This window comes from Equus przewalskii, chromosome 20 (assembly GCF_037783145.1).
Source record: "Equus przewalskii isolate Varuska chromosome 20, EquPr2, whole genome shotgun sequence".
NCBI classification, from domain to species: Eukaryota; Metazoa; Chordata; class Mammalia; order Perissodactyla; family Equidae; genus Equus; species Equus przewalskii.
Genome location: NC_091850.1, coordinates 48,441,790 through 48,465,078, shown reverse-complemented (window position 1 = coordinate 48,465,078; position 23,289 = coordinate 48,441,790). Strand labels below are relative to the sequence as shown.

Here is a 23,289-nt window from a genome sequence, read left to right as displayed (position 1 = left end):
CTAATACCAAACACAGTGTCTCTTTCCCATTGGCATTCCTTTTAATCAAACTTCTTCTTATGAGCATATTAGCTGCTTGCATCTTGTTTTCTGAAATGCCAATTCCTATTTTTTGTTACTTTATCTCCCAGTTGGATCGTGCTTGGGAATAAACACATAAATAAAGCTACTAAAAGTCACAAAGTTGTGAAGACCCTGAAGAGTTTAGAAGGCATCAGAACTAGCATTGATGCCCACAATCATTATTTATTTATCCTATTTCTAATCTTCATTTTGTGTGACCCTTAGTCTACTGATACACTTCTCTTTTAATGGAATCTTTCAATTCATCTGTTTTCTATGATTAATCCTTCTTTTTAAAATCCAGGTGACATTTGTCTTTGCTGTTTCCCACTTACATAACTCTTCTCCCTTGAGTCCTGGTAGAAACAAACTTAAACAATTCTAAACAGAATGTGTAAAAGGGCTTTGGGAACCTGTAGTCAACAGACACACACATTATCGACAGTGGATACTAACATTTACACAGTTTCAATGGCAAACTCTTTTCTCTGTTGCCAGAGTCTAAGGGCATAACGCTCTAGGTATCCACTACAGTAAGTATATCCATCAAACTGTGTTTGTAGGTTGACAGTGGTAGCATTGATATGGTTGAACAGTAGGATGAACTCACTCATGGAATGAGCTCCTACTCATCTATCTAGTAATTTCTACCCCTTTCTCCACACCATGCTACTCTCTGAAGCCCAGTTTCCTCACCCCAACTTGCAATAATGGGAACTCAGGATCCAGTATCATCCTAACTGGACTCTATTTTCATGATTCTGATTCATTATTTCTAGTTTAAAACACCAAACCATTTCCAGATTGAAATACCACAATAACCTAACTGCTCTCACCACCTGTTTATCCCAAACTAGGCTATCTATTCCAATCTATCATGTCACTGCTGTCAGATTAATGTTCCTACCCTGCAATAGGGATTCATGTCACTGCCCTACTCAACAACCATCTGTTTGTCCACATCACCAATATATTTAATAACAAATGATGTAATAGAGAGCAAATGACACAATAAAGACCAAGATGGTAGGGTTTGCCGGAATGTTTTTCATACAAGCTTCTTATATAATCTCCTAATAAGAGTAAGGATAATAAAATTAAAAAAATTAAAATATAACCTCTCTTCTGGAGTCTGAGCTATTGAGGTCCAATAACACAATCCTGTCCTAGAATGTTATAGACAGATGGCATTTATAAACACCTTTAAAGATGGATGAATATTCTATCCCTTAGCTAACCTCAACAAATCCCAAAACACTTAGATTTTCAGTGGATTATCTAAGTCCAAGTTAGAGTTCCAAGAAGAAAGTGGGTTGTAGATATTCTGTGCTTCAGACTCAAGGGAAATCCTTGTGCTTTTGTTTCTAGGTGTCTAGATAGGAAAACTGACGTTCAATTACAAAATTCAAGGCATTTGATTTTCAGTTTCCTGCCAACTCTATGTCTGCAATACGGTGACACCTAACAAATTATCCACAGTCGGCACTCACATTGTTATCTAAAAAAAAGAAAGAAAACAGCAAAAAAAATTCTTGGTCTACTCAAGGACCTAAGATACTACTTATTTGAGACTGTAGAGTTTTTTAACAGAAAAATTAACCAAAATACTCATACAAATTGATGTACAAAGTATATGCACTGCAAATGATTATGAATAGCTTTTACCTGTCACCTCCTGGAGACAAAAAAAAATTTAGGGGGAGTGAGATTTTGAGGGGCATAATTGCTTTTGGTCTTACTCAGAGCTACTAGATTTATAATATGCCCTCATTAAATACATGGAATTAACTATTAGATGGAAATGTTTATATCAACCATTTAAATTCTGAAAAATATCTTGCAAAAACAACCTTAGTGATCTTAGATACTGAGCTGTGTTTTATGGGAATAATTAGATAGCACTGTCAATTATTTCTTTGGGTGAATTATGGTTTCTGATGATAAAATCGTATTATTAGCTGGAAAGTATCCTCAATTCCTTTACAGCAAAACATGCATCAATTAATTTAAAAACTATATCAAGTTGTTTATATCAAATAATTGTATATAAGGTAACACATCGATTCCTGGTAGTTACTGGTGGGGGTGGTGATGGTGATGGTGGTGGAGGTGGGAGAGGTGGTGGAAGTGGTGAAGGTGGTGTGGGTGGTGGTGAAGGCAATGAAGTAGAAAAAGACAAAGAGTCGGGCGAGACCTCAAGCTGGGTTTATATTGTTTGAGATGGAAATAAGATCTCTCCTTGCCCATTCCTATCCTTTCAGTCATGTTCTAGTATTCTCTACAGAAGAGTTAACACACTGTCACCCAGGACAACTCACACAGCAAGCTCTCACTACAAAATCAGAGACAGAGGAGCCGTCAGTGAAGAGAAGCAAGTCTGCCACTGTTCTGATCCTCCCTCTTAGGAAGCTAAAAGAACAGAACAGTGGTCATTAACCGAGGAGTCTGTTCGAGACCCGGATACGCAGCTCAAGAAGTGGAAGACTAGAATAGAGCTTCCAACCATCTAATTCGGGAGGGATTTACTGAGCTCCAGCTATGTGCTGGGTTGAGCACTGCAGATTCAAAGATGGCTATGACACTGTCCCTGCCCTCAAGGAGCTTATGGGTTAATGCTTACGATAGAGGGAGATGATGTCAACATCTGCTATATATCGTGAATGGAAAATCTGTCCTATCAACATTGGCAGGTGGAAGTATGATTAACGTCACCTCATGATGGGAGATGGTGCCACCAAAATGAAGAGCATGGCAAGTGAGGAAGCCTGGAATATTTGAGATGAGAGAAGTCAGTAGAGTCTCGTAGAAATTTACTATTTCTAAAGTGTCTGTAATATTAGAAATTTATAGTATATAAATTTTTGTCATTAAAACTAAATAGACCCAGAGGAATCACAACATTTAATCATTTCGACCTAGAAAAAACATAATAATTGCTACTAATTTAGTGTACAAGCAAGACAAGTGCAATATACTTAATTTAGCTGTTAGAAAGACATATGTCTTAAAAAAAAAAAAGAAAGACCTATGTCTTAGTGGTCTTTTTGAGACCACATAATTACAATAGTTCACAGTCAAAAATTCTTACTTAAAATTATGCCACCGAAATGACTTAACTCATATAAATTATTTATTAATTATGGAGTTGATATGTTCGATAGTAAGCATTTTTTCATAGCTTGATTAAATTTTCTCAGTTTCAGATGGTCATATTTTCCTGGATAGAAACATTTCAAGATAAATCACATGGACATTTCTTTGTAAAGATAAAAGCAGACAGCATTGTACTATATTTCCTAAAACAAGGCTATCATTTAAAATATGGACTATGTCTTTAAAGATATGTATTTACATATACAGGGCACTGACATTCTATAACATCTCTAATTCTTTTCACAAAGGGATGTTTTGTTGCAGGAGATGTGGCTTTAAAAAATCATCTTCTGACCTCCACTCCTAAAAGTTAGTAAGTTTGAGGTCTGAGGACATTTTCTTTAATTTACACCCTCACATTAAAGACTTATTATTCCCAGAATAAGCATATCTGGATAATATCTAACTTTATATATATATATGTAATTGGCTCGAAGAAGCATGTATTTGTATTCTTAACTGATTCTGTTTAAACAAGTAAGAACTTTTGGTTTGGGACATATGATGTCAACTGTTTGATGTTTCCTTCTCATCCCAAAGTGGGGATGATGACAATGACACACTTTTCACTTGCTGAGAATAATGCACTAAGGACGCTCCTCTTTGAGGAAGTAAGTTACAACATTGACCTTCACGGAAATATGGCTGAGCCTAGGGCACTAATTCTGTTACTAGCAGAGAAAGTAGGAAAATGTGGGCTTAAAACGTGACACATTTATTTTGAAGGTAGAATTCTAGGTTAATATTTAAAGCATCAAAAGAAAAAAGATAATTGTGACGGGTCAAAAACTGACTTTTAAATTTTACATGCTGAAGCATTCATGCCGCTCACGTGCTGCCTCACATACTGTAGAACCTCTGCGTCATGGTGCCTGCAAGGAGACGGGCTGAGCTGTTGATGCCCTGACCTTCAAGGCAGGTACCACCAGTCCCTTCTCCATCTTTGCCCAGGGCAAGACCTTCTCGGTCTGTTACTCCATAGCAAATATGGAAATGTGAGCCGGTTCCTCAGAGAACCAAACTGAAATCTGCACATGTGTAATGATATAAACTGGCAACTGTCATAAAGGATTCACGTGTAGCAGGGATTCTGGCTCGAATCTGAGCTGACATTTCTGTCCACTGCTGAGTTCAGACAGGACTGAGCATTCCTGGCAGCCTGGAGACATGGGGTTGGTAGAGTCTTGAGTATGGGGCGCAGGAGGTTCCAGGGTAGAACCCAAGCCCTGTGCACCGTGAGGACCTGGACGTATCTAGGGAGGTGAGGCAAGCTAGGCAGTGACTGACAAGTGCTCCTAGAAGGTTCCTATGAGAGAACTGATTTGAGTGAAAACCAGCCATCAGGTACCATGAGCAGGGTGCAGTAAGGGGGAGTGTGGACTCAGGGACCAGAGTGGGAGCCATTACTTGAATCTGTCCCCAGCCCAGCAGTCAGAAAGGCATGGAGATAAAGATGGAAAAAAGCTATTTTTGTGATGCCTGGGGCATAAGAAACACTGTTGAGGGATTCCAGAACAAAGTGTAATGCAAAGGGCAGTGGACCATCCTTCCTCTCTGGGTCACCTACTACCTCCTAGCTACAGCCTCCTGGGGGCTCAGGGCAGACACCTGTGGGGGCACTTTGCCCAGGCAGCAGCAGGTAAGACAGCGACAACCAGCAGAGCAGTGTGCGCCTTGCCCAGGGAGCAGCAGCGACAGCGGGGGAGAACTGTAAGCCCTGCTGGAGCACTGTGCAGGTTCGAACCAAGCCCAGTGTATAAAACAGATGCACAAAGGAAGCTGGGGACAGCAGCCCCTCTAAATGCAGAACTGGGCCTGGCAGAGCGGAGGACAGGGTTGTGCCAGGGACGTAAATGTGCAACAACCACAGGGGCTCCTTGTATGATGTGTGTATGTAAGCATGCAAATGTGTGTGTGTGCATGCCAATGTGTGTGTATCTGTGTGGGCACGCCTGCAATGCACAGGCCTACTTGCATGTGTGTGTGTGCATGCCTCTGTGTGCATGCCACTGTCTTTTATTTTTTGGAGGAGAGAGATGAATGGGAGACAGCTGGCATTTTAAGTAGATTTCCCTTGACTTCAGGCTTTCTCTTCCCCCATCCACGTCTAGGTAACTTTATTCTTCCACAACCCACAGATGCCTTCAAAACACTTACTGCAGGTGATTGCACTCAACTTATTGCCTGCAACTCTCACTGCTGGTGATCTCTCCCAAGGATTCAACAGTATTTGTATAAAAACCCTAAACAGCAAAAGAAACTGGGGACAGTTAGAGAGGGGACACAATGCCAAGAGTAGCTGTGGGCTGCAGTCCTTGCAAATTTCACGTCAGACAGACTTTCTGTGGCCTAATGATTTTTTAAAAAGTAATTTGCATAGATATAGCTGTTTCCATAGCAACTTGGATGGTGTTGTATCGCATCGAGGCCCTAATGGAAGCTTTAGTAAAGCTACTTAGAGATGGCGAGGGGACTCCCTGAGGGTAAAAGGACTTTTAATAAGACCCTAGTGTTTGGAGGTCGATCAGCAAACTGTAGAGAGGTATTCCTTTCCTCTCACTGCTGGTGTGGCTTATTTAATCTGACATAGTGCTTGATTTGGGAGAGTTACCATCCTGGGATCCCATGAACATTACTTTCTTTTCAATCCCATTTTCATTAGGTTCTAGTTATAAATATCTACTTGTGCTCAATGTGAAGTTTATACATGACAATAAGATTTTACATCTGTGTTTACACACTCCAGGAACTAAGTTAATAACAAGGGCAGTTTGGCAGAAAATTATTAAATTGATAAACTGCTTGAAACTTCTAAATGATCCATATTCATCTCATAACCACAACTGTATGTTAAATACAAATTTCTACTTTCTGTTAATTTAACAAAGCATTAGGAAATCTCCTGAAAATGGCACGAAAGGTAAAGCAAATTAGTATCAACCTGCTGGTAAATGTCCTTAAGGACGGATGCATGTGATCGGGCAGGTGTAAGTGACCACACATATCAGAAAACGCCTCCAGGGTCAAAATCGAAGAGAAAAGCATTGACACTCACCCTCTCTCCAGGAAAGAGACCCCAAAGCCGAGGCTCCAGTGTGAGAGAAAATCAAACGGACTGAGTTTTCTTCTAACTCTCTCTTTTCTTTCATTGCCCTGAGCATGCTTGGAATCAATACAAAATTAAACATCTGCTCCATCCAGACCCATCCAGACCCTAAAATCACTTAAAAAGCAAACAAAGAAGTGAAACCAAACAGAAATTGCTACAGTTAATATCCAAGATCTCTTTTTATTAATAAATGTGTTTTGTGACTGCTTTGGAATCAATATTCCTCAGTCTTAGATTTCCAAGCTTATTATTGCCTCTCACTAACGTTAGACAGAAAGAATTCTGAATGAAGAATAAATGATGGAGGATAAGGTATTTTTAGAAAAAAACAACATAAAAAAATAAGGAATGGAAGTAGCCTTTTTTCTTCTGATACTTGTGATTGCAAAATATGGTTGACTGCGAAATCTATCTGGAAACCAGACTAGGGCACATACTCATGTTTGCTTTTAACTAAGTAACTGCACAGATAAGCTTCAGAAACTATATTTGTGAACAGAGCCACTTGAAAATGGAATTGAATTTATGAATCAAAATCCATTTTCTCAAAAAAAATAATCCAACATGCACGAAAGCCAAATGGAATATATGGCAAGTGGTCTCTTAGCTAATGTGTATCATTATTTTAAGTACTAAATGAGTTTGTTATGGGACTGCTGTAGGTGAAGCACTGAATGCTTTAATGCTCAAGTTTCCATGTTTTTAAAATTATTATTTGAAAAATATTCCAAACTTTGAAGTTGGACAACGGTCATTTGCACAGTAAATTACTCCTTGTTCACTCTCGTGAATAAATAGTACGTGCAAGTTTTTTCTCACGGAAGAGCACAGTGTTGACCCTGGGAGTACTCCCAGCAAGATTTGTGTGAAGTGAATTAAGTTATGTAGAGAATTATAAAGCACTATCCTCATGATTCTTTTCCCTCAAAAGGTGCTGGGCTTCTAGAAGAGTATTAGATTAAAAGGCAGACATGGATGGAGAGAGAAGACCAGAACTATTTGAAGCAGGCAGTGATAGGCATTGATGCAAGGAAGCGGACAGCAGCAGCTACGCAGAAGGGACCTACTTGGCATGGGAGTGTGTGTGCATGTGTTTGAGTGTGTGTGCAAGAGTGCACATGCTCACCCATGTGTACACAGGGGCAACACAATTAAATTGATTTTTATTAAAGAAATGATTCTGTGAGTGTGCATGGGGGACTTTACTGTCACTACTTTCTTGATTCACATTTTATTCTCTTGCTACTGGTATCTGAAAGCCAAACACACGTCCATCTTTAAAACCCATTACAAACATTACTTTCTTCATGAAGTCTTACTTGATCTCAATTGAGGATTCCCTTCCCTCCTTTCAGCTCTTCTGGGCCCTTTCTCGGTGCTTCCTTTGTAGAACAGTTATCCGTGTGTACCCTCCCTCATAACTGACTGACAACTCCTTGGGGACAGACTCACGTCTACATCATTTTTATATTTTATGTGGTCCACTGCATCTTGCACAATGTTGCTCAGACATGTCCTGGAGAACACAGAAGAGAAAGAAGCCCAACAGGAATGCCAGCTGCTAGGCATAATTTGCTTATTTCTCTGGAATTATAGGTCTCTATGATACAGGTCCCTGTGTTAAGAAATCATTTCCCAGAGACTCCTCTTCTGGGCATTCCCTTGGGAGGGTACCTGGTTGATGGCACACAGCTGCCATGATGGCAAATCTGCCATCAGTCACGATGGGTGGCCCAAGGGAAGGGTGAGATGCAAAGTGAAAATAGCTTAGTACATGCAAGACAAAACTGAAGCTTCTCCCCACCAGGCTGAGTTTTGTCCTCTAAGGGACAACCAGGAAGGAAGTTTATTTGAACATTGCATCGGGAATAACAAATAAAGACATCTGTTGGAAAGGAAAACAGGTGTTGGGCAGGGGATGCAGACAGTCTTTATTTCTCCCCTCTCCTCCAGGATCCAGTGGGGATTTCAAAGTTGTGTTCGCTAACACAAGTTAATGTAATTTTTGTGATAATTGTAGAGCAAATAGAGCAAACTCTCAAATATAATTAGAGAAAAGTGCTTCTAATTAACTTGTAACTCGTGAGTCGCAAAGTAGAGCCACAAATCAGTTATGCATTGTCAGACCTAACAAGTAAAATGCACTGTACATTTCCATCTGGGCTAATAAACAAAACAAAACAAAACACCCCTGGCAATACTTTCCTTTGAACTTCTACAACATTTTGGCATGCTTTGAAATTTAATTGTAGATAAGCACGGTACGTTTCACATCACCAGCACCGATGATCATGGACATGAAAAATGAAGACAACTTCAGACAGTCCAGGAACACTCGACATTTCACCTCCACAACACATCAAATGGATGACATTCCTGCAGTACGCTCGAATGGGTGTACAGAGGTTCTGATGAAATCCCAAGAGGTTTTGGAGGGAAGTCAAAGACGATGATAGCTGCAAGCTCCACTCCAGCTAAGAGAACCATCAATAACAGTTGCTTACTGCTGACTGGAAGGGTCTGTTACAGGCAATTTCTGCTACATTTATTAGAACTCACTCCACTTTTTTCGCTCTCACATGAGCAAGCACATTGGAATAAGAGGTAACATCGAATTCATTCTAATTTGCAAAAATGATAAATGAACCACATCCTTTCTTTGGATAATTTGCTACTGTTAGCAATAAATTATTTTGGCATGTCTGAAAACACATCCATGCCTCCTAAACCCCCACCACTCTGCTGCCCACCGTAGTGAGTGTTGGCATGGAGAGAGTAGAAAGTGACGTTCCTCAAGCATGAGATCTGAGGACTGCCAGAGGTCTTGTTAGAAATGCGGATTCCCAGGCTATTACCATAGAGATTTGGCGCCCAGAAATTTGTGTTTGACTGGGGCAACTGGGAAATGATTGGTGTAAAGCAGACAGGTTTTGGGACTAGAGGACTAGGGAATGTACCCCACCCAGTTGTGACTCTGAGCAAGTCCCTTAAATCTGACATGAGGGGACGAATGGGCATATTCAGGGCACCCAGTACAATGACAAGTAAGCGGTGGGTGTTCAGAAATGTTCGTTGATTCTCAGATTAGACACATTGAGGAGCAGTAAGAATGGACAACATTGGAAATAATGTGACATATCAGCTCTAGAAACATCCACTGGTGTCCTACGTTGTGGCACAGTTAATAAAGCAGGGATAAGATTGATGTACACAGTCAACAAGTCTATATCTTACCATAGCATACACTACAACACCCTTAAAAACATTTTATATCAAAATGTCTTGCTCACTGGAACACAGGTGCCACCACCTTGTCATTAATAAGAGGGACACGTCCTGGGGAAGGACGATCTATGGCTGGAAGGGGCCTGGGTTTCTGAAGTTGCTATGGGACAGAGCTGCCTTACCATCCTGGAACACTTAAACCTCCAGACCTCATTTACGGGAGAGAGAAAGAAACATACATCTAAGCTAACACACCATTATTTGGGGCTTTTCATTTCTTTAAGTTGAGCTTCATTCTAAGTAATGAAATCCCATCCCTTCCTAATCTCCTTAAGCTGCTTCAGTTTCCATCATAATACTTGCCACTCCCTGAAATGACAGGTTTATTGTCTGTCCTGTCCACCACAACACACAAGCTCAAGGAGGGCAGGTCTCTGAGTTTGAAGCTTGAAACATTCCATAACACTTCTGTTAATAGATATTGAAATTACACTTAAAATCTTGATATGGTTCACTTCTTTACAAATAAATCAACTGAAATCCAAGAGCCCTCCCAACTGTGCCCTTTCTTTCTCCCTTCTTCCATCTGGTTCCCTGAAACACAGGCACCACCATCTTGCCAGTAGAAGTGCCATACCCTAGGGATGGTCTATGGCTAGAAGGCACCTGGGTATTCACTGCTGTATCCCAAGCACCTAAACCTCACTGCCACACAGCAGACACTCAACAAACATTTGTTTAATGAATAGATTAGACCTAGAGCCTAGAGAGCTGCTTCAGTCTCTAAGACTAAGAGTGGGGTTGGGCAGGAAGTTAATGATGCGAATTTTCTAATTTGATTAGACTTGGCCTGGTTGGTGAGGAAATTAGGAATCAGAACTAAGGGTGAAAGGGTTGTAAGTTTTGGCCCTTTGCATTTGGATATAACTGGACTATCTGCTACAGAGAGATAACCCTAAAATGGTTAAAACGACAGCAGATAAGGGCAGACATCTCTATAAAGAACATGTGAGATACAAAGCTGGTTAGAAGATGAGTTGGGGTCAAGAGGCAGACCAAGCACAAACACTTATCTCTTCTCCCCTTCAGGGACCCATTAGAATTAGCAGCAATGGGTTGGTGGGGAATGATTCTTCCCCAGGCCTGCTGTTTCCTTCCTGTTAATGGAGCACAATTAAGGTAACACAGGCTCCCCCTCACTCATTCTTCCCCTAGAAGGCAGAGGGAATTATCTAGGTAATCAGGGGACATGCCTGGCTTGGCTCAGCTCCGTCTTTCCTCTTCTTGGGAATGAGAGGCCACAGGGAATTCTAGTTTGCCTGGTCTCCAGGGGATGTGTCCGGGGGGCTGGTAGAGGAGGAGAAAGGCCGCCCTGAACTGTTTCCTGTGCATTGGTGGATACGTCTGCCCAACTCTGGGCTTCTATATTAGCAAACCCACTTGGCAAATGGGCATAGAGCCTGGCCTCCAACCTGACCTGTAACAATAATGAGCTGATAATGTGGCTTCCATCTTTATTTTGCTCAGAACTTGTCTATGGAAGAGAGTGTGAAATACAGAGTTCTAAACTATGACTTGAGGGCCAGCCACCTGCTTTTATACACAAAGTTTTATTGAAACATACCCATGTCCATTTGTTTATGTATTGTCTACAGCTGCTTTCGTCCAATGTAGGTAGAACTGAGTAGTTGTAACAGAGACCCTAAGGTGTACAAGCTAAAATAGTTACCATCTGGCCCTTTACAGAAAATCTGTCAACTCCTGTTCTGGAATCCAGAGGAATGTTAGAAAACTGTGTTGCAGCTAGAGCAATGCTGTCAGGTTCAAGAGCAAAGGAAAAGTAAAGGGAAGGCAGGACTCAATTCCAGCAAACACTTCTATCCCTACTCATGCTAAAAAGCAGAGGGCCCAACTGAAGAAGCAGGTTCAACAGGTGGAAACTCAGTGGAGCCTTCCTCAAAGTTGCAGGGGACTAGTCAAGGGAAATGCATCACAGAAGCACAGGCCATCACAGCAGTAAAAAAAGGGGACAGGAAGATGTGGATCTCAGGGCCCGGAACACGAACAAGCCGAGTGGGTGACTTGAGGAGCACAGAGCAGAAGAACTGGACACACGCGTTTCAGCAACATCAAGAGCAGCCTCAGTTCGGAAATCTGTTGAGGGTGATTCTGCAGCCTTTGTAGAGATAGGAGATCTCGTGATTCCACAGTACGGAGCAGAGAACTGGCTGTGGTGCACAGGATTGAGGGACATCTGTTAACAAGCGATAATAGGAGGCGTGTCATCAGCGTGCACACCCTGCGTGTGGCACTGCAGAGCTAGGAAACCCAATGCTCAAAGAGGAAATTAAAGATAAAGGTTTCAAAGATGCAGGAAGGGAAAGAAGTCATCTCTGATAAGACCTGGTGCGGTGGGTGTGTGCTGCGTCACCCTAGCTAGGCTGGAACTTTGCCTCCCAGAATTCCCTCCCTGCAAGGTTCCAGGTTAAGGATGTCCACAGGAGAGATGTGCAGGCAATCTGGCAGGCATGAGGGAAGCAGCAGCTGTGAGCTCCGAAGGCTGCAGGCCCAGGACGTCAGATGCTCCTGCAGCTTGGGTGCAGTTTTGCCGGTCGGCTGCTTCACTTTCTGGGTGTAGGGCAGCAGCCGGGCTGCAGCTCCACCAGCCCCCACCACTTCTCTCTTTTCAGCTTCTCCCTGTCCTGGGGAAGGCACATGTTGGAGTGTGGAGGCAAGGGGAGCCAGCTTTTGTGTGTCTCTCACGTGGCCAATATGCAGCCAATGAGAGGCAGAAGAGGGTACTTGTCTATCCTCATGGGAGCCAGCTGGTCCTTGCTCTCCCCTGCCTCATATCCAGCTTTTCTTCCTAATCTCTGCCTGCTGACCTATGTCAACTTCAGGCCCAGCATCAGACACGGAGGCAAAGTCTTCCTCAGACTTCTTCACCAGCTCCCACCACAATGTCAGGTCTCATTCTGATAATAAATCCCTTTTTCCATATCACTCATTCTGCTCATGCTTCTCTGGTCAAATCACAGCTGATAAGCCCAATGATGGGGTTACCTCCACTGCCAGCATCTAAATGTTGCAAGATGGCAGAATGTTTACACTTCTACTTTCCCAAAGAGACAATATGCACGAACGGATTCACCTTCCTTCAACCGGTAAATGCATAATACTAAAATTAACCTTTTGCTGGGATTTTTTCTCCTGATTCAACTTAAATTCACAGCTCGTGGACTCTGGAAGCCAGGCACCACCAAACTGGCCTCACGTGACTGAATAAATCCAAGGAGATCTCCACTTGGTCATCTTCCCTCTGATACTGTGGTTGGCAGAATAACGGTCCTTCAAAAATGTCCACATCCTAATCTCCAGAGTGGGAATACGCCAAAGGGGACTTTGAAGATGTGATTGATTTAAGGATCCTGAGATGGGGAGAATACCTGGAGAGTGTCCTGGACTATCCAGGCAGGCCCAGTCTAATCACATGGGTCCCTAAAAGCAGAGAACCATTCCTGGTGGCAATCAGAGGGAGATGCGACTATGGGTGACTTATCAGAGATGTGATGTTGCTGGCTTTGAAAACAGTGGAAGTGGGTCACCAGTCAAGGAATGTGGGCAGCCTCTAGAAGCTGGAAAAGACAAGGACTGTCGCCTAACGTCTCCAGAAAGGAAGTTTTGTTGACACCTTGATTTTAGCCCAGTGAGACTTGTGTTGGACTCCTAACCTCCAGAACTGGAAGATAATAAATTTGTATTGTTTTAAGCAGCTGAATTTGTGGAAACCTGTTGTAGCAGCAATAGGTAACCAATACAGACTTCAGTGAGTGGCTGCCATGGCCTCAGCTAGGGCTGGTCTCTGGGTACACACCTGTGTCTGGGGTAACTGCTCTTAGGGCTTGGGATGGCTTCTTTTCTAAAGGTGATGGGCACAGGCCAGGGTTCACACCCTAGACCAGTGAGAAGAGTGGGTGTTCACACTGAAATAATGAATTTTCTGAGACCCTGAAATTATGTGACCAATTCCAGGGTGAGGCAGCCCCGGTTTCTGAAGAAACCAGACCCCAAAGAGGGTATGGAGAACCCTTCTGGCAGAGACTATACAGAATTAAAAAGTTGGGGAGGATGGTTTTTACACTTTAGTTAACTTAAGAATTGTGGACTTTGAACTTCAGCACACAATAGCAAGAGATATTGATTTTTAGACTTAAATTCCGTTGAACTTTAATGTCTTTGGACTTCAACATGAAAGTGGATTTAAACTTTGATTTTTAGTTTCTCTTTGGGAATTTGATATTTGGTGGGGTTTATATTAAAATTCGAAGCATCTCTACCTTGTTGGCATTTCCTTACTGGAATGTCTCTATTCATTTTTATATTTATGATGCTGTTTAATCTTATTGCAGAACCTCTGTTATTCTATGTTGAAAAACAAGGCTGGACATTTTTTGGGATAAGAAATAAATTTGGGACTTAAATCTTGAGAACACAGTGACCCTAGATTTGACTTAATGTGCTATTTTGACCCAATTCAGCACCTCTTGGTGTAATACATGAAGTGCCCACCAGGAGTCCCACAAGATCACCAAAAAGCCCCATGAAGATGGAAGAAAGGTTATATTGACAAAATGCTTAGTCCCGCTTTGGAGAGATGAGCCATGCCGCTGGGTGATCATAGCAAATAGCACAACAGAAAAAAACGGGCTGGCAGATGTTAGTGGGGAAAATGCTTCCCCTCTGTTTCAATGTCTCATTCCATGACGGGTGTTTAATTAACGCTACATCCCGGACTTCTTTCGAAACAGTAAGCTCACTTGGCTAACAGGGCTAAAGTAATGTCTCCAACCAGGGCTTCTATCAGCAACAGAGATAATATTTAGTAATATTTACACTTTGTCTTATCTATCAAACTGTTTTGAATGCATGCAGGGAAGAAGATGTTATTTATTAGGGACATCATGGAATAAAGAAAAGAACAAAAGGAGTAATTCAGCAGAGGAGAAACTTCATCACATTTCTGCAAGATGCAAAATAGATGGAGACAAGTTGGCTGGTGAAGTTGAAGGAGAAGCCAGCACAGCCCAGGATATGCACAGAGAGAACTCCCTCCCAATGACCCAATGAGCTGGCTGACTATCCTGGTGGAAACCTAGGAGAGATTCATGCTCAGAGAAGGCAGGCATATGGGATGCAGAAATGAGAAGGGAGGCTACAACGGGGTGATTGACTGAAAGGAGACAGTTGCCTGCCCTCTCAGTCTCCATTCCCACCCAGGTGAAGAGAACACCCAGCAGCCACAAAATTACTGACCCCTCACTCCAGGCCAGACAAATAAACAAAACAAATGAACAACTCATAAGAATATTCTTGAAAGAGACTGATTGCATTGGGGGAGAACTAAAAAGCTAAAGTGGACGTATGAGCCTTAGAGAAAAGCCTTCCTCATTAAGATGCTTGGACTCCCCACACAGCAGTACACCCCTATCTGCTCACCTGAAGCCAAGCTCACAGTTAACAAGCTTCAGCAATGCGCACAGAGCTCAGACAAACTCTCTACTCCTTCTGTCTTAAAAACAAGCAGAGAACTGAGGGGCTCCACACATTTAAAGTAAGCCTGCAAAATCAATGAGAAAGACTCCCATCAAAACAAATAGAAGAAAATGACACCAAAGAAAAGTGAGATGACTCATGATAAAGAGAAAACAAACCTTAGTTCTAAATAATATTCTTAGAGAAATCTGAAAATAGTTTATATTCCTAAAACAAGAAGAGAGGCTATAAAAAAATAACCCAAAAGAGAGTTCTTAGAATTAAAATAATGTAAGTAATATCTCCCTAGATCCTTAGACACACACACACACACACAAAATCCTCATAGATAGATTGAGGGAAATGTTGGGTATTTGAGAAATCTCTAGGAATGTATGATTAAAAGGTAAAGGGCTCCAAATTATACAACAAAACATAAGACAGAGGGAAAATCCAAGAGGTTCAAAATCTGACTAATAATTCCAGAAAGAGAGGACAAACAAAACGGGCAAAAAAAAAAAAAAAAAAAAAAAACACAGGAATTTTCTGGCACTGAAGAAGGTCATGACTCTTTAAATTTAAAGTGTCCAATACCAGTGAATTAAAAGAAAAGGGCACATACCTAGATACATCATCACAGACTTTTATAGCATCAAGGACAAAATTATGGAAAACATTCCCAAGAAAAATAATTTTCTATCCATCTGTATCTAGTAAATATCAGTCACGTATGAGTATTAATATTGACATTTTCAGAATTTAATCTCTTAAGTATCTTCTTTTAGGAACTTGTAGGAGAATAAACCATGAAGGAGAAGGGTATGGGATCTAGGAGACAGAAGTTTCAACCCAGGAGAGCTATGCAGCAGGTCTAGAGAGAGATCATCCAAATCTGCCCCAGAGATGGAGGATGCCAGCAGTGAGACCTTTGGAAAAGTAAGGAATTGATGATGACCGAAATTATGGACAAAGCTGAGTTGCTGGGCATTGTAGTTGATGGAGGATCCATTCGGATATGATGCTAGAAATGTACTTCTTCCACAAGGATCATTGCTTTGCACCCACAGGGAAAGAAGTGTGATTGGAGGGTACCACACAGGTCTGCTCTTCCATTATAATGCACAGGCTGATCTCTGGCTTTCAACTTTTTGAATCAAGCTATAGAAAACTTTGAAAGATTGACTATGGTTACAGAATAGATTGCAAACATATTTAACCTTGACGATGTAAAACTCGGGTATGATGACAGAGGTTGTAAAGGAGAAGGATAAAGACAGAGAAGCACTAATATCCTTATCTTACAAAATGAGTGACAAGAGATGTTTGTGTTGATGGAAGAAACAGTGGATTAACTTTGAAGTTACTGACTGAATTTGCAAAGGAGCCAAGAATAATGGTCCCACCATAATGGAAAGAAAGAGAAGGCACGAGTGGTGAAAATGCAAAAAATCCTCCTCCATGCTAATAGAAAAATGATCATTTATTGACAGAGAGAAATAAGCAAATTATTTAAAGGCATGGAATAAACTGAAAAACAAAGCAATACAAAGCAAAAGTAAGGTGGAATGCCTCTGAGGGAACTGGAAGGAGGATAGATGAGATAGGGGACTGTTGTTTTCATTATAAGCATTTTCATGCTATTTTATGTTTTGACTATACGCATCTATTACTTTGGGGTTTTTTTGGGGGGGGGGTGAGGAAGGTTGGCCCTGAGCCAACATCTGTTGCCAATCTTCCTCTTTTTTTTTTGCTTGAGGAGGATGGTCACTGAGCTAACATCTGTGCCAATTCTCCTCTACCTTGCATGTGGGATGCCGACACAGCATGGCTTGATGATAGGTCTGTGCTGGGGATCTGAACCCATGAACCCCAGGCCACCAAAGCAGAGTGGGCAAGGCCAACCAGTATGCCACAGGGCCAGCCCCTACCTCTATTACTTTGATTGAAAAAATCAAAAGAAGACAATGCATTTAATTATCATCCTCGCCACTTCCAATCCTTTGTAAGTAGTTGCTTTAAGAAGATGCATTAAGAAATCAGGCCAATAGGGTCCTGTTTATTTTAAACACAGCAACACTATTTAGCTCTCATAGTTCTGCATTTATTTGCATTGCTTTACTTCCCTGACCAACAAATGTGTTTGCTCACACCGGGAAAGGCGAAGGACAGCCTAGGTTTGTGTCTGTACTAGTTTCCTGGGGCTGCCGTGACAAAGTACCATAGACTGAGTGGCTTAAACAATAGGGCTTACTGTCTCACGGTTCTGGAGGCTAGAAATCCAAGATCAAGGTGTCACAAGGGTTGGTTCTTTCTGAGGCTGTGAGGAAGAATCTGTTCCATGCCTCTCTCCTAGCTTCTGGTGGTTTGCTGGCAATCTTGGCGTTCCTTGCCTTGTTGAAGCATCACCTTGATTTCTGTCTTCATCTTCACATGGCCTTCTCCCTATGTGCGTTTGGGTCCAAATTTCCTCTTTTCATAAGGACATCAGCTCTATTGCATTAAGGGCCCATCATACTCTAGTATCCTAACTTAACTAATTACATCTGAGTCACATTTTGTGGGACTATGGGTTAGGACTTCAACATACGAATTGGGGAAGGGGGGTACGTAATTCAACTTAAAATAAGCCCTTTAGAGCCTAGGCATTAAATCAATTAACCTAATGCTTGTAAGTAAAATGGTTAAATCGAGGCCTATCCCCTTAATTAAAAGGAAAGACTATTTTGGTATGGGAAGCATAAGACGAATGAACACACTCTGTTCTTGGAGAAGCAGAATTCTTAAGGACACTTGATTTCAACTGAAATAAAACTTATTTATTAAGTTTTATGGTTTAATAAAAATTGTTTTATTATGATTTGTAAAGCATTCTGAAATCTTTAGTTGGACATTTCAAAATTTAGGTTGATTATTTCCATATTTAGAGAGAGAAAAATTATATTAGTCAAGCCCAAAGGACACGCAGCATTTCTAATCAAACTTTATTTGCTAAGGAGCATTTCAAGTAATGGCTAGCATACAATAGCTTCAACTGGATTTAAATAAAATTCTGATCATCATCTCATAGTAATTATTGCATAGGAAGAAAATTATTTATTGCAAGGCCTAACAGGCAGTGTCAAAATATATTCTGTTGTGAATAGATACGGCGGCGCAAACAGGCAGCTGTTTTTTTCAGCATGCATAAATGCATGTAAATATCTCAATTTTAACATTTTATTATTGTTGAAATAGTTTGCCAAGGAATACTCAGTAAATAATTCAAAGCTCTGCAAGATCAGTTCTTTCTTTTAGTTTTCATTGTTTATAATTTGGCACTCTCGATTTCTGGATAGATAGCCTAGGTCTAATCTAAAATCTGGTTTATAAACATGCTTTATTTATTTTTCTAAATCACTAAAATTGTTCTTTTGCATATTTGTTGACAACACATCCTAGTTTGTAAATATCTAGAGAGGAATCCAAAGTGTACATCACTCCCTCCCTATAATTTTTTTTCAACGCTCATTTGATTTCATGCATTCCCTAATGGCAGGAAGGAGAATGCAACAGAAAACACTCCTGTGTATAGTGGGCTCCTGTAAGGTACTAGTCCTCACCCCATGCTGAACTCGGTATTAGGTCTGCTGAAGAATTACAAAGGAAGGAAAAGCCACAGATGTTATGTTTAAATCACTGTTGTCTTTATTCATGCATGAATATCTAACCTAATCCCAAAAAGGATTTGAGGAGGGTCCTTGTGACAACAGAAGTGAAGCGAGCCTTTTAGGCTTACACTCTACTCCACCTTCCTGAGCCATGGCCTCCCTGGCTGCTCATCTAGAAAAGAACGCCAGCCCTGCACATGCAGACGTACAGGGCTCAGTACACACCTGGCACCTGTAGAAATCCAAAAGCATTTGAGAAATGAACGATTAAGGAATGAATGAAGGGCCTGGACTCACATAGAGTAGTAAAGAGTTCATCGGACTTGGGAAGAGATGAGAGACTCAGAGGAGGAGTAGAAAGAGAATAACATAAGAAAAATGAAAGATTTGATGACCTTCAGGTTAAATCGGGTTAACTGTACTAAAAGACTGGATTCCCAAAGCTCTGCAGGAGCCCACAGAGTCCAACCTTTCACAGCTCACTTTGGCAGATGACCATGGCCTGGTGCTGAAGATGAAAATGACTCTCTAAGGCTCTTGGGGGTGAATTCATTCGCCTCATTTTACTCTTGCTTCAGGCAGTGGAATCAGCTTTGGCTAGATTTGCATCACTGATGCTGTTTCTAAACAGAAGACAGCAGAGCCCTGTGGGTTTCCGGGTGCCCTCAGATTTCTGCCAGCAGGGAAATTTAGAATGCTTTGTTACTACAGACTGGCCCACAGCAGCAATTCCTTCCATGCTAGAATGTTCTCCTAGATGCTTGCTTCTGATTTCCTTTTCTAGAGCAGCAGCTTAGCCCAGGTGCTTGTTGTTTTTCAATAGTACCCATCATGGCAACTCCACAAATCACCAGTTTCAGCCAGTCCAAATGTTCTGACAACATGTTTTTCTTTGAAAAAGGTAAAATTCATGCCTAAAGTTCAGCCAAGCACAATAAGACCCTGCCTCTGTAAAGGCAGAAAACATCTATTGAGGTAGCAACCACTGTCACCCGAATTGATTCAGCTCTGATGGCTTGGATGGCGTATGGCAGATGACAGCATTTCTTCTAGGAGAGGAGGTAGAGAGAGTTTTGGCTACCAGCACATGCTGATGAAGAAACAGTGAGTCACGACACGACAATGGGTGCAAACCCGCACTCTTCTCAAAAGTGGCAGAGGAAGGGCATACGTGCTCTCTCTACATCAAGTAGTAACATCTTTCCTACAGCTAAAGTTTCACCAGGAAAGGAAACTTCCTGACATTCTGAAAAGGTTATTTACCTTTGCTGTTTCCAAACGAGGCTCACATAGAAATTTTTGATGTTGTGCAGGTGCATATAACGGGTGACACCCAGCATCTGTCAGAAGCAGTGCTAAAAGCAATGGAGTAGCCGGCCGTCAGTCCCTTCATAGCGGCTTCAAGCATCAGAAGCAGCACGGGCATGCTGCACTGGACAGTGCCGCAGGACAGAGGCACTGCTGTCATTTCCTTTCTGGTTTAAGCCATCAATCACCTCAACGTTTTCATGTGGCTGAATTTCCTTGGCAATGAGATAAGCCACCACAGAGGCTGCCTCTAGACAAGGGTTTTGTGTTAGGGCAAATCCAAATTTTAGTAAAACCTAATTCGTTTCAAATCACACAACGGATGCATAAGATACACTGCGGACAGTGTTTCTTTAGTTCTGCTGGCCTCATGTTTTCACTGGCAAGGTCTTAACGCACAGAAGCAGCGTGATGTTTGTTTTCTGTCACATGCATTGAGTCTTTTCTCTTGCAAGCATTTTCAATTTAAACACAATCCACTAAAATAAAGATGCGTGTTCATAACTATAATGGCAGGGTGTATTTTCAGTTATTACTATATTAATGGCGTGAGTTATTATTATCTTAACTCACCCTACAACTATCCTACACATCATAATATGTGCTTAATAAGGTTTTACCTTAACTGATCCCGTCACACGATGTTAGCTGAGTGTGAAACATTACTTAAATAACATCGTAACCCCTAACAACTGTTTTTTTCCACAAAGACAATTCTCCACTTAGTGAAAGAAAAAACAAAAGGAAGAAAAGTGAAGTCTGGTGCTAATTTAGCTAAGAGTGTGAAAGAGATGTGACAATAGTCTTAAAGGGTGTAAATTTAGGAAAATAAGCTGAAGCTGAGAGTCTTGACTCAAGACTGAACAATATTTATGTCTCTCTAGCTTGAGTCATGCATTTTCTTAAACAAGTTCACGTACACTTCATCAGCATAGCTACAAGGAAATGTTAGAGTTGAGACAGCTGGTCAATGGAATCACGGATAATTAAAAGATCCTTTTTTGAGAGTCAACCTTGCGATCCCTTTTGCCAAACACTCGCTTGCAGGGGTACTTTGATGAACCAAAACCCAAACATCACCTAGAACAGCAATGTGCATAACCAAGAAGAGTAATTTGAAATCCCATGTTGAGGCCATTTATGTTATTAGCGCTCCAGCAAGTAAAACTGCACATTTGAAAAGCGAGGTACGAGAGTGACTGGCTAACATTTCCTGTGTTCACACGTATTCCAAGAAAGGCATGTGCTATAAATGCTTTACACATTCTCATCCACTAAATCCTCCTGACTCTATGAGGTGGGGACTATAATTATCTCCATTCAGCCAAACTCAGCAGTTCTATGTTCATGGACAGGCTTTCTCTCAAGTTCACTTAGGAAAAATTCCCTAATATGAGAATACTATAACCTGGAGACTTTTAGTAGACATAAATATTTTATTCAAGAAATTAACCGTTAAGTATGATAAGATAGATCTCTGTTGTTAACCACACTATAAACCAGAATATACACCGTATTAACAATAACTCACATACCTTGTCCTTTTATCAATTATTATTAATGCCATTCTAATGATGACCCGTGGGTATTGTAAGATGCTGAACTACTCTTAGATCAAATGATAAAACTGAAATATGGTCACAGAATTTTAGTGAGGGTTAGATTGATTGGATTCTGATTACTTAATTTGATTAATCCATGTTTGTTCGATTTGATACCCTTTTATTCATGTGTTTAGTCATTTGTAAACACGTATTGGGACTGCCTGTGTTATTAGCCCTCTGAAAGGCCTGGACCATAATACTTGGTGAGCACATATGATACTATGCTGGATAGTGGAAATCTTATCTCGAGAGTCAGTCGTGCTGTTCATAAGGGTGCTAACCTGTGACCAGCTCCCGGATCTCCAGGTCGGTGGTCTTGCGGAGCAACCTCACCAGCGCTGGGATGCCGCCGCAGTTTTTCAGGGCAATTTTGTTATCATCGTTGGCCTTCCCATACACTAAATTTCTCAAGGCTCCACAGGCACTGCGGTGGACTTCCGTCATCCGATGATCCAGCAGGTCCACCAGGAGCTGGATGCCTCCTTGTCTCCTTATCTGAAAGAGCAAAGGACACAGCTTTTGCCTTAGAGAAGTTTTCACCATTTAAACCAAAACAGGTTTCTCATATGAAGTAGTTGCCACAATTAATTGCGCTGAACTGAATTAAGGCATACAAAGGGAAAGAAAACAAATGAGTGTTCTGCTTAGATTTTATTGCCTTTACTTGCTTTAATATCCTACCAATAAAAATTCAAATGCATTTCCTTTCAAGCTATGGAATTTTGGAGAGGTGATTTTAACTTCATAATGAGTGTCTCAGACATTTCTCTCTATAAAAAGATGCCACACACTCATGGCATGAAGCAGATGGAGGACCAAAAGAATGCTTCTCTCTCCTAAGACTCATTAAATTTAACACTGTCTTAAAGGGCTGCGGGATTGATGCACAAAATTACATTAAATTTTGGTGTTCTTTTTACCTAAGGAAAATTTTGATTTTCTTTTATAAGTGAATGGGAAAAAACCTTGCAATATGTTTCTAGCTGTGTGTTCTCCTTTAATTTTTTAGACCACTTTTAAAATTTAAACTGCAAACAAACAGGCTAGTTAACATACAGACCATTTCACGGAGTTTTCATTAGCAAAGCTGTATTTGAATATTTCTGTATTAATGTGGAAAAATAACACGATTCGTTAGTAACATTCTTTCCTTTTTTTAAACTTCAATGGCCCTCAGGGATCACAGGAGTATCATTTCGCATGAAAGAATGTAATTTGATACCTTCCCTACTTAGTTTTCTTATGACAGAAAATGCATTCATTCTGCAGATGTGCTGGGTCACATGCTAAATCCCCAAGTCTTCCAAGGGACTCCAATGCCAGTTTCTCTCTGAGGCTGCTCCAACCACACCATTTACAACTGCAATCTGAACCCACCCCTTCCCCAATGCAGCCATGATAAAGTTAACGAATCTGTTACACAAGTCTTCATAGTACTTATCACTTCCACCTTCTTTATGATGTTTATTGTTATTGTCTGTCGTCTGCTAGAAGGTATGTTCTTTGGGGACAAATCTCTCTCTCTGTTCACTGACATATCTCTGTCCCTATCCTGAGGGCGATTCTGGCCACAGAGAGTCAATGGGGAGGGAGAGTGTATTACTTGCTACAGTTGTGTTTCTGAGGTTAGCTAACACTGAGCTTTTCA

The 23,289-nt window shown here is 41.2% G+C and overlaps 1 protein-coding gene across 12 annotated transcripts in view; it reads right to left on the bottom strand.

Annotated features, from left to right (window-relative positions):
- The window catches only part of CTNND2 (catenin delta 2), an 883,391-nt gene that overhangs the window by 192,717 nt on the left and 667,385 nt on the right, over positions 1-23,289 (bottom strand). For all 12 annotated transcript variants that reach the window (XM_070587191.1, XM_070587196.1, XM_070587195.1 and 9 more), the window contains one exon: positions 21,923-22,136. In XM_070587191.1, coding sequence (XP_070443292.1) covers positions 21,923-22,136 — 214 coding nt within the window. The remainder of the gene's footprint in view (positions 1-21,922; positions 22,137-23,289) is intronic.